At 49.6% G+C, this 11,205-nt stretch overlaps 1 protein-coding gene across 5 annotated transcripts; it reads left to right on the top strand.

The window, feature by feature from the left end:
- The first annotated feature begins 4,036 nt into the window (after positions 1 to 4,036).
- Positions 4,037 to 9,628, top strand: LOC105516058 (glutathione S-transferase Mu 5). 5 transcript variants are annotated; one of them, XM_011948100.1, is made up of 9 exons: positions 4,037 to 4,125; positions 4,414 to 4,489; positions 4,880 to 4,944; positions 5,255 to 5,336; positions 5,437 to 5,471; positions 5,711 to 5,776; positions 6,716 to 6,811; positions 6,899 to 7,009; positions 9,121 to 9,628. In XM_011948100.1, the coding sequence occupies exons 1-9, from the start codon at positions 4,090 to 4,092 to the stop codon at positions 9,208 to 9,210; spliced, it is 657 nt and encodes a 218-aa protein (XP_011803490.1). In that variant the 5' UTR covers positions 4,037 to 4,089; the 3' UTR covers positions 9,211 to 9,628. The 5 variants fall into 5 exon arrangements, with proteins under 5 accessions (XP_011803490.1, XP_011803488.1, XP_011803491.1 ...); XM_011948098.1 differs by lacking the exon at positions 9,121 to 9,628 and having other exon boundaries at positions 6,899 to 7,403; XM_011948101.1 differs by lacking the exon at positions 6,899 to 7,009 and having other exon boundaries at positions 4,062 to 4,125.
- The last annotated feature ends 1,577 nt before the right edge of the window (positions 9,629 to 11,205 follow it).

Below are 11,205 nucleotides of genomic sequence, written 5' to 3'. Positions count from 1 at the left end.
CCTAAGTTTACCCAAACAATATTTAAGAGACTTTAATACATTTCCATGAAGTAGGATACATTTTATTGTCTGTCAGTATTTGTTTCTAATAGATTGGTTTTCAAAATTCTGACAACATTTTATGTAGATTTTCTGTTAATTTGCCTTGAGAATATAAGAATGTTGACAGAAGAGACAGAAGGAATTATGAAATCCAGTCCAGAGGTCCCATTACAGGCCCTTGGTAAAATGGGACCCAGTGCATTTTGACTGGCCCAGCGCTGTTTTAAAAATTAGAACTTGTCCACATTTTGCAGTTCGGACAGCACATACAAATCCAGAAGACCAGGCCCTTTCGGGACTGAGTTTCTGTGTGGTGACAACTGGCTACAACCCCTTCCTTCAGAACACTTGCATCTTCCCTCACCCCCGCTGCTCCGGATCCCTGTCCACAGACGCACTGCCCTGCTGGTGTGATCCTCATGGCCACTGTGGCAGCTACTTTGGAGATCCTGCTGGTCCAGCCCTTCCTGCCTTCCGCAGAGCTATACTCCTCCTTCTGAAGAAGCCACCTGGGAACTGGGCCCCGTCTTCCTGGCTCCTCAGAGTCCTTGCAACAGCAGGCACTGCTTCTCTCTCCTGCACTCAACCCCTCTCCCACTCCACTGCTTCTCAGTGTGCAAAAACACTAAGAAGTGTCCCATATTTTCAAAATCTCTCCCCTGAAGTTCCCACCTGATATGTAGTTGGAGATGGGCAAAGTACAGTGTCCTGGAAGCATTGTTTTATTCATAGTGCCTGGAATGTGGTAGGATCTCAACAACTGTTGTTTCAATAAAGGAATGACCAAATATGTGAATACTAATGTAACAGTACCGTTCTATGTGTTTCAAAATTATTATTCTCATGAGTGTTAGCTTTCTTAAAAAATCATTTCTTTTAGTTGGATCTAGACATTTTTTCTTTCACAGCTCAAGATGGCTAAACTCAGAATCATAAACTCTTAATGCATAATGAGAAATGTAACAATTCCTAGGGTCAGGCACTTGTGTCTGTGCTGGTGCTATTGCCTCAATGCAGGAAAATCTACATGAGAATTCACTCTGAGGCCAAAACTGCTTCCTAAACATGGATACCTACCAGGTATTTGAGCTGGGAGTACTGCCCAGGTCTGGATGGGTGGGGAGTGTTTGCAACAAGGACTGTGCCTTGCCATCCTCAGTGACACAGTGTCCAAGTGCCCCAACTTAGCAGACACCTGCCGACCACCTGATTTCTGTGGCCTAATAGGGATGTGATGAAATCTACCTGTGCCACTCAACCCCAATCCACACATTATCCAGGTGGTTTGAAACTTTTTTGATATACTGAGTTCATGCTCTGGAGTCCTAACAACGTTTTAGCTAATTACCAAATATATATATATATATACACACACACACACACATATATATACACACACACACACATATATATATATATATATATATATATATAGAGAGAGAGAGAGAGAGAGAGAGAGAGAGACAGACAGAGAGAGAGAGAACAGTGCAATAACCTTGTCCTTTATATTGTAAAATGATTTCTCCTTAAAGGTCTATCATCTGTTTTCATATATCCATTATTATTTGTAATATCATTTAAACAAAGCGAAGTCAACCCCAGGCCAAGCCATTGCACAACTCTTTCGAAATAGTCTCCTTTCTACCTTGAAAGAAGAAAGTTGGCAGGTTGAACAGTGTTTTTGTGGAGCTTGTACCACGGGTCACATATCACAGTGTGACTTCAAAGGCCACTGGAGCCACCGTCTCACACTGAAGAACACACATGGGTCAGGAGCCAGGTCCAGGTCCAGAATGGTGGATCTGGAGAAGTGAAGGTCCCTGCCTGTGGTTCTGTGGGGAGCCCTCAGGCTCCTCTCTGGCCACCATCCTCTCACCTCCCTCCTCAGCAGGACAGGGTTCTGGCTTCTCTGAGGGAGAGGTTCTGTAGCAAGCCAGGTCTCACTAACACAGGCCTCCATAACAACTGGCTCAGTACTGACTGAGTGATTAGATATTAAAAGTTAAGGAAGAAAAAAAAAAAAAAGCCAGTGCCTTTATACAAAGGGTGGAATGTAACAAAAGCACGCCAAGAGTTTTGCTTAGGCCTTTCCTGGGCCTTAAAGCGTGACAAAATAACGAAGGAATTCTTAACAGGACCCATTTAAGATTAAACAAGTTTTATTTATGGCTGCATAATATTCCATGGTGTATATGTGCCACATTTTCTTAATCCAGTTTGTCACAGATGGACATTTGGGTTGATTCCAAGTCTTTGCTATTGTGAATAGTGCCGCAATGTTTATAATAGTGCCGTATGTTTAACACGTGTGCATGTGTCTTTATAGCAGCATGATTTATAATCCTTTGGGTATATACCCAGTAGTATGAGTTTGCGTCCTTTGTAGGGACATGGATGCAGCTGGAAACCATCATTCTTAGCAAACTATCACAAGAACAGAAAACCAAACACCGCATGTTCTCACTCATAGGTGGGAACTGAACAATGACATCACTTGGACTCGGAAAGGGGAACATCACACATAGGGGCCTATCATGGGGAAGGGGGAGGGGGGAGGGATTGCATTGGGAGTTATACCTGATATAAATGACGAAATGATGGGTGCTGACGAGTTGATGGGTGCAGCACACCAACATGGCACAAGTATACATATGTAACAAACCTGCACGTTATGCACATGTACCCTAGAACTTAAAGTATAATAATAATAAAAAAAAAGTTCTTCGAAAAAAAAAACAAAACAAGTTTTATTGGGGGTCTGAGGGAACTCCCCACACCTCCGTGACATAGCAGGAGATGAGATAAGGGTAATCACCCCTGGCACCTGGACTCATTTAAATAAAGTAAATAGACTGAGACTCCAGAGTAAGGTCTCAGGACCCAGAACTTAGTTATAGATTAAAGAAGTTAATCACTTGTGTCTTTAGATGAATGCACACTCACTTGTAGGCATATAGCTTAGAAGGCATATATGCTCTGGAAAACTTTGTAATTTTGAGTTGGTCTGGTGGTAATTTCCAGACCTTTTCCCTGTAACCAGTTGCAGAAATAAAACCTCTCTTCCTCTCCAGTTGATCTGCATCTCATTATTGGGCCTAGAGAAATAGCAGCCTGACCCTCAGTTTGGTCCGGGAAGTTCTTCCACCCTCCCTCGCCTGCCCTCTGTGGCCACTGCACTCACTGCTGCTGTTGCTGTTTTGGTCTATGTGAGGTTCACCTAATGGACTGGCCGGACATTTCCAGGGGGCACCTCAGATACCTCACCAACTTGCTGGGTCTGATCCTTTAATTTAGATTCATAAATTGTGTCAAAATACGAAGTGGCTAATTTACATACTACATAGTCAGACGACCAAAGGACCCAATACCCGAGGGTCCCTAACAGAAAACACAGACCACATTTCCTTTACTCTGACCCATTTCCTGGGGGTCCTTCCCATACCAGTGACACTGTTCCTGTGTAGGCGGGGCTAGAGGGGAGACTAAGCTCTCGGAGTAGCTTTCGAATCAGAGGAAGTCCTGCTCTTACAGTGACGGGGGCTGAATTAAATTCCCAGGTTAGGGCCACCACCGTTTAGTCTGACCCCAGCAGCCCAAGTCTCCCAGAGCCCGCGGGAACTCGACAGCAGAGAGAAAGCTGAGGGATTCCGCGGGCCGGGAGGAGAGGGGAGTAGAGCTTTTTGCTCCGTTGGCATCTGGCTGGTGTTTAAAAAGCACAGCCAAGTCGCTGTGGACTTAGCAAGGGCTAGATGGACTCGTGGAGCCTCAGGGTGGGTTAGGGAAGCTGGCCAGGATGATCCCCGCCTTCGGCTTCTGGGCGCCCTGACCTCGCTCCGGGAACCCTCGGGGCTGGGAGGCGGGCGGGGGTCTTACTGATTCCAGCCCCGGGCGCCCTCTCCGGGGCCTCAGAATGGCGCGTTTCAGGGGCGTGGCGGGCCGAGGGGCGGGGTCGCAGCAAGGCCCCTCCTCTCCCCTCCCTGGACCTCTCATAAAGTCTGAGCCCCGCTCGGCTGAGGCCTGTCTGCAGAATCCGCAACAACAGGCACTATGCCCATGATCCTGGGGTACTGGGACATCCGCGGGGTGAGCGAGGGTCCGCTGGACGGTGGGACAAGGGCTGTGGACAAGGGAAGTGAAGGAAGGGAAGTGTGGAGCAGCTGAGGGACGGGCTCTAGAGACCGTTCCTCTTCAGGGCGGTCGCCCTCAGAAGGGCCTGTGCGTGACGCTGTGTGTGTGTTTGGCGGTGGGGGCGGGTAGAGGAGGCGACAGGTAAGTGCAGTGTACACGGGGGGCTCGCCTGGTGCAGAGAAAGTCACCAAGTCAGGGACCCGCCATCTCTGACCCGAGCTGCATGCGGGCCATCTCTCCCAGCTGGCCCACGCCATCCGCCTGCTCCTGGAATACACAGACTCAAACTACGAGGAAAAGAAGTACCTGATGGGGCACGGTAATGGCACCTTCGTGTCCGGGCCCTGCCCACTCCTGCTGAGTTGGCACCAAGCAACCCATGGTGGCCACCTGTGGCTGCCTCTGCAGGCCTCCCCTGCTGGAGCTGCAGGCTGTCCCTTCCCTGAGGGGGTGGGGTGCTGGGCCCCCTTTCTGGGTAACTGGGATGGGTGTCCCTCAGGGCTTGCCTAAACCCTGGAAGCCTTAGCCTTGTGGGGTCCAGAATCCTCACCGGCATTCTTTCTCCCTTATCCCTGGGATGTGGGACTGACTGGTCAGATTCTAGATCCACCTGTCTCAGGCGTCTTGCCACTGGCTCCTTGGGAGGGTCCCGGGGAAGGAGGGCTGGGCTTTGGGGAGGTTTGTTTTCACTTCATCTTCCCCACGACAGCTCCTGACTATGACAGAAGCCAGTGGCTGAATGAAAAATTCAAACTGGGCCTGGACTTTCCCAATGTAAGTGCAGGGAAAGGGGCGGTTTTGGGGGAAAGTGCAACGTGTCTCTGACCGCATCGCCTCTCCCCAGCTTAGGGGGGTTAGGATCAGGAGTCTTCTGCCCAATTCCTGTCACTCCTGGCTGTCTACACAGCCCTTCCATGATGTTCTGTGTCCAGGCTCATTCGTTCATGTGACAGTATTCTTATTTCAGGCCTGCCATGAGCAGGCACAGTGAGTGCCAGGTCTCCTCTCTGCCCTTGCTTATGGGAAGGGGATGCTGGGGAGCCTGGTGGCCCAACGGGGCTTTCCCGGTTTCCCGTTCATCCAGCTGCCCTACTTGATTGATGGGACTCACAAGATCACCCAGAGCAACGCCATCATGCGCTACATTGCCCGCAAGCACAACCTGTGTGAGTGTGGTTGGCTGCAGTGTGTTGGGGGAAGGTGGCCTCCTCCTTGGCTAGATTGGGGTGCGATGCTCAGAGTGAGTCTATGTTTTGTGGGTGGCAGGTGGGGAGACAGAAGAGGAGAAGATTCGTGTGGACATTTTGGAGAACCAGCTTATGGACAACCGCATGGAGCTGGCCAGACTCTGCTTTGACCCAAATTTTGTGAGTCCTGCACCCCACTCCCAGTCACCCCCTTCCCTGGCTTCTGGCCCAGACCAGAGAAAGACTCACAAAGTCAGGCCTGTAGTGGATCCTGGCCTGCTGATTGGAAACATCTATAGCCTGGTTCTCCAAAATGTCCACACGAATCATCTCTTCTGAAGATTCGTGTGGACATTTTGGAGAACCAGATCATGGACGACTGGATGCAACTGGTCATGATCTGCTACAACCCAGAATTTGTGAGTCTCCCCAGTGATCTGCACCTGGCAGAGTTTGGATTTGGGGCCAAGACTCTTGCATTCCTGCACACACTGGTCTTTTCTTAAGTCCTTGGTACCACTCATCCTCCAAGTGCTTTCCCATACTATCAACAGTTATTCTCATGACTCCAATGTCATGTCAACAAAAGCAGAGGCAATTCCCACCAATCTTAGGACATGATCCAGGCATTCCAGGATAGAAATTCAATTCCTAGATGGTAAAGTTTGTGTTCAGAATCTCCTTCATTGCCTCTGGCCTCTGTCATGAGTCATTTCTGTCAGCTGGTTCACATCACTTACGTGCTCCTAGAATATACAGACTCAAGTACAAGATAGAGGAATGTAATGGTCCTCTTGAATTGCATCTTCTCAATAGTTTCCAAGTGCTGTCATTGACATGCACAGGGATCCAGACATTTTCATAAGAGACAGCTCAGAGCCAGCCAGAGGGTGGCTCTCCCTTCTTCCTTTCAACCTGAACTTCTCATCTCCTTGGAAACTATTCAATGTTCATTGTTTTCTTCTGCCACCGCGTTAGAAGGAACTTTCTACTTCTTTCCCTGAGCTCCTGTAGTTCTTTGCATCCTTGATTCTGCCCATGTCTGGGTCCAGAGGTTGCCAGGTGCTCAGGCGCTCCTGGGGCTGACCCAGAGGCCACTGGGAGGACAGTGAGGACAGATTCAGGGACAGCATCTCATTCCTCTCTGCCTTCTGATCACTTCAGATAGGGTCTGGCACCCAGTCAGACTCTAGTAACTGCTGATGTATCCAACTGAAGCCTGGGCACTGCCCCAGTTTTAGTTGTGGGGAAGATGGCCGCTTGCCCGCGGCCAGCCTGGGCCATCCACAGCCCTGGGGAGGCCATGTCTATGCATGGAGCTTTTGTCTGACGATGGTGACAGCTGTTTTCTGCCTCAGGAGAAACTGAAGCCAAAGTACTTAGAGCAACTCCCTGAAAAGCTAAAGCTCTACTCACAGTTTCTGGGGAAGCGGCCATGGTTTGCAGGAGACAAGGTAAAGGAGGAGTGCAATGGGGAATGGGATTTGTTTTCCTTCATGTGTTACGGGGTTTTCATACCACACATTCTTGGCCTTCCGCAGATCACCTTTGTGGATTTCCTCGCCTATGATGTCCTTGATGTGAAGCGTATATTTGAGCCCAGCTGCCTGGACGCCTTCCCAAACCTGAAGGACTTCATCTCCCGCTTTGAGGTGATGCCCCCATCCTCCTTTCTCTTTGATGCCCCTTCTTCTGTTACCTCCTTTGAGCTGCTTTCCCAGTCCTGGAGCTACACAAAGAATAACTTGCATCTATTGAGTGCTGGCTTTATGCCAGGAACCGTGCCCAGCACATTATACCTATTGTATGGAATTTGAACTTTATAACATCCCTACAGGATGACAGAATTATCTTGCCTGTTTTAGGGATAAAGAAACTGAGAATGAGAGGGTCAGGCATTTGCTCAGGGTCCCAGAGCCAGTGGAGGCTGTACTGGGCTCCCTTTGAGCCTCTGGATCTATGGGTGGCAGTCAGGGCTCTCCCTTTTGTGAGAAAAGAAAAAATCCTCAGGCCTCATCCAGCCTGGGTTTCACAGCCCAGGATGCTTTGGAAGAGGCAGAGCACTTCAGGAGTGCAGATGCAGCTGGCAATAGTAGGACGGACACACCGTGGCATTGATGTCGAGTACGAAACCCACAGGCAGTATTTATAGCTACCCCCAGGAGCTTTGCATGGTCGTACCCCCATGTGGAAAATCCTGAGATATGGAGCTGAGGCTGGAGCTGGATTAGGGGACGTATGTGGGTGCGCCTGTTGAAGGAGTGTGTGTGTTGAAGTGCTCTGTGCTGGGGCAGTGTCCTTCCTTATCTTTCTTCCTGTCTTTTTTCCCTCCAATGTTCCAAGTGTTCCCCCTGTGAGATGAGTAGCACGCTGATTTTACTCCTATTCACCGACCTTCTCCTCTGCATGAGGCAGGGTGTGAGGCACAGTGGGAGATGCATAGATGACCACCCCATCCTGGAAATGAGTGCAGTGAGAGGCCTGTAGGCAGAGCAGCCTGTGAGGTGTGTGTGGCACCACCTGGGTACCGGGCCCAGGGCCTGCCCCTCACTCATGGGGAACCATCCCTCACCCGTGCTGAAGTTGTTTGAGAGCAGCAAATCCTACTTTAGTACAGATCTGGGGATTCAAGGCATTAGTTCAACAGGCTTCTGAGCCTAGAATCTGTTTCCCTTTGCCACTCCCCATCAAAAGGCCTGCTTGCTCAGCTAGTTCCCATCAGCTCTGGTTGTGGTCCAGGCTGAGCAGCCTTGAGGTTATGTAAGAGGTGGTGGGAGGGGAGCAGTGGGCAACAGCCGAGGGCTGGGGCCTGAAGCCTGCCTGGCGCTGGCCCTGGCCCTGGCCCTGGCCCTTTGGGGAGAGGGAGCCCTGGATCTCTTTGAATTCTTTAGAAGTTACATGGTCGTTGATTCCTGGTAAGATTGTGTGCAGCACACCTGAGTGTCATGTGGCCTGGCTCGCAGTAGTAGGGCTGGAGATGTGGTGGGGACACAGGGACACAGGGAGGTTTAGCTCAGGTACCAGGTGGAGAAGTTTGGACTTTGTGCTTTAAGGGGAATGATTAGAGCCTGGTCTGGCCTTTCTTTTGCTGGTTCACCCTTGCCCTATCCAGTTCATCCAGGTTTTGCTAAGCCATTGGGTGAGATCTGGGCTCTCTTCTTGGCTGCACAGGTGTGTTCTGAACCCCTTTGTTCTGCTGGAGGTCCTTTCTGTGTGTGCAATCCTAGGCAAGCCAAGAACCTCCCTGTGAAAAAGGAGAATGTTTGTGCAGACAGGGAGTGACAGGATCTGGCATGGGGTGTGGCTGGGTGGAAGAGGAGGAGAATTTGGCAAAAACTTGCTAGAATTGAAGACAGACCCAGGCTATATTCCAGCCCTGTCCCACTTACTAGCTATTTGAGTGTGAGGAAGTTGCTGAACTTCTGTTCTTCCATATGAGAAATGGTGATGATAGAACTGACCTTGGAGAGTAGTCAAGTGGATTTTCTAAGCCTGTGTTGTAATTTCTTATGGATATAGAGCACCCAGCACAGTGTAGCTCTTTTGTAAATGCTAGCTGTTGTTATGGTATAACATTACTTAAAGGAAGTGAGAAGAGTTAACTTAGAAGAGCTGGAGACACTAAGAGACTGTGTGATGCTCCAGCACTTGAGCCCACATGAAAAGGCTGTGGCCAGGGCCCTGACCTGCTGTGCCTGCAGCAAGGCTGCTCCAGCCCCCCTAGACAACAGACCGGGCTCTGGCCCCTTCTTCCTGCCCTCAGGGTTTGAAGAAGATCTCTGCCTACATGAAGTCCAGCCGATTCCACCGAGGTCTTTTGTTCGGAGCGACAGCCACGTGGAACAGCACATAGGGTCCCGTGATGCCGGAAGATGGGAGGGAAGAACCGACTCTGCTGCCTGCGACCCCGGAGAACAGCCCGACTCCCTGGACCCACCTTCTTTCTTTCTCCTTCTTTCTACTCTCTTCTCTTCCCCAAGGCCTCATTGGCTTCCTTTCTTCTAACATCATCCCTCCCTGCATCAAGGTTCTTTAAAGCTTCAGCTCCCCACTGTCTTCCATCAAAGTCCCCCTCCTAACATCTTTCTTTTCCTGCACTAACGCCAACCTGACTGCTTTTCCTGTCAGTGCTTGTCTCTTCTTTGAGAAGCCAGACTGATCTCTGAGCTCCCTAGCACTCTCCTCAGAGACCATCTGCATGCCCTGCTCCCTTTGCTAGGTCCCTACCCCAGCCCTGTGTGATGCCCAGTAAAGCCTGAACCATGCCTGCCTTGTGTTGTCTTATTCCCTGAGGCTCCCTTGACTCAGGACTGTGCTCGAATTGTGAGTGGTTTTTTGTCCTCTGTTGTCCACAGCCAGAGCTTAGTGTGTGTGTTGGGAGTGGTGGTCAGGCAGGTTCATAAGTTTCCTTGGTAATTTCTGCCCTCTAGCCACATCCCTTTGTTCCTCACTGTGGGGATTTGTAGAAGACTGCGCGCTCGCAAAGGAGACGTTCCCGATAAGCCCTGCTCTTGCAGACAAAGCAGGACGGTCCTTCTCTGCAAACAGGAAGGGCAAAGGAGCCAGCAGTAAACAGTGAGCTCTGGGAACTGGTCAATGTTTACTGATCTTGGGAGTCAAGGAAAGGTCAGAGAAGCAACACATGCCCCATGACTTGGTAAAATTCCACAGACGGCTGTATAAAATAAAGCAGACTGTGCGGTTCCGCGCGGCCGCCATGTATGTCTTGTCCTGTGTTGTCTTGTGTGTTCATTCCTTTGTTTAGGAAACACGCGGACCCCAACAGGGATTACTACGGAAAGGTGCTCTGTGCCAAGTTCCTCACTCATTCAGCTTTCCGGTAGGCCGTCTAGAACTGGCATGGTTCAAAGAGGGGCTAGGCTGATGGGGAAGAGGGCTGGGCAGCTCCCAGGCAGACTGCCTTCTTTCACCCTGTCCTGATAGCCTTCCCTGATCTAGATCTCCTTCTTCATGATACTTCTCAATAAAACATAATCCCAACATATTGTAATTGTGGTACTTGTTTTTCACCCAAACTCAATCATAAATTTATTGAAGAGAAAAGCCATGTCTTATTGAACTTTTTACCTCTAGTATCAGTCACAGTTCCTGAAATATAGTAAATGTTTTAAAAATGTGAAAAATTGAAAGAGTTCCCTCAAGGGAAGATTCTGCCAACCTGTACAGTCATTGGGATTTAGAGCTCTGGATATAGTTGTCTTAACCTGAGAAGATACAGGATAACGTTCAGAAGATTTTACATGTATGTGTCTTAGAGAATGAGCCAGTAGCTCTCTGTAACTTCAGCATTTAGCAGCTGCTAGCTGTCCTTTGAATAGCTGAACCTGAGATGGGGAAGCCTGGTTTGTTGGGTCACACAGTAGCAATCTGTGTGGTCAGCAGGTGTTGTGGGTGTTTTATATGAAGTCATCTGCAAAGGAGCAGGACTCATTGGATAACCAACTGATGAGCAGGTTCCTCCAACAGTGGCTGGATAGTGGAGTAAGGCCCAACCTTAAGACGTAGCCCAGAACAGGGAGATTTTGAGGAGTCTTGTGGGGCCATTGTCCAGATGATCATTGCCTGCAGCTGCACTATAAAAGGGAGAAATAGGTGTAATGTTAAGGTCATTAAGAAGTAGATGACTCATTTGCCGGGCACAGTGGCTCACTCCTGTAATCAGTCCCAGCACTTTGGGAGGCCCATGCTGGTGGATCGCTTTAGTCTAGGAGTTCAAGACCAGCCTGGGCCACATGGGGAAACCATATCTCTACAAAAAAAATACAAAAATTAGCTGGGAATGGTGGCGCTCACCCAGTTAGGAGACTGAGGTGGGAGGATTGCTTGA

This window comes from Colobus angolensis, unplaced genomic scaffold (assembly GCF_000951035.1).
Source record: "Colobus angolensis palliatus isolate OR3802 unplaced genomic scaffold, Cang.pa_1.0 Scaffold273, whole genome shotgun sequence".
NCBI lineage: Eukaryota > Metazoa > Chordata > Mammalia > Primates > Cercopithecidae > Colobus > Colobus angolensis.
This window is presented reverse-complemented; position numbering and strand designations above follow the sequence as displayed.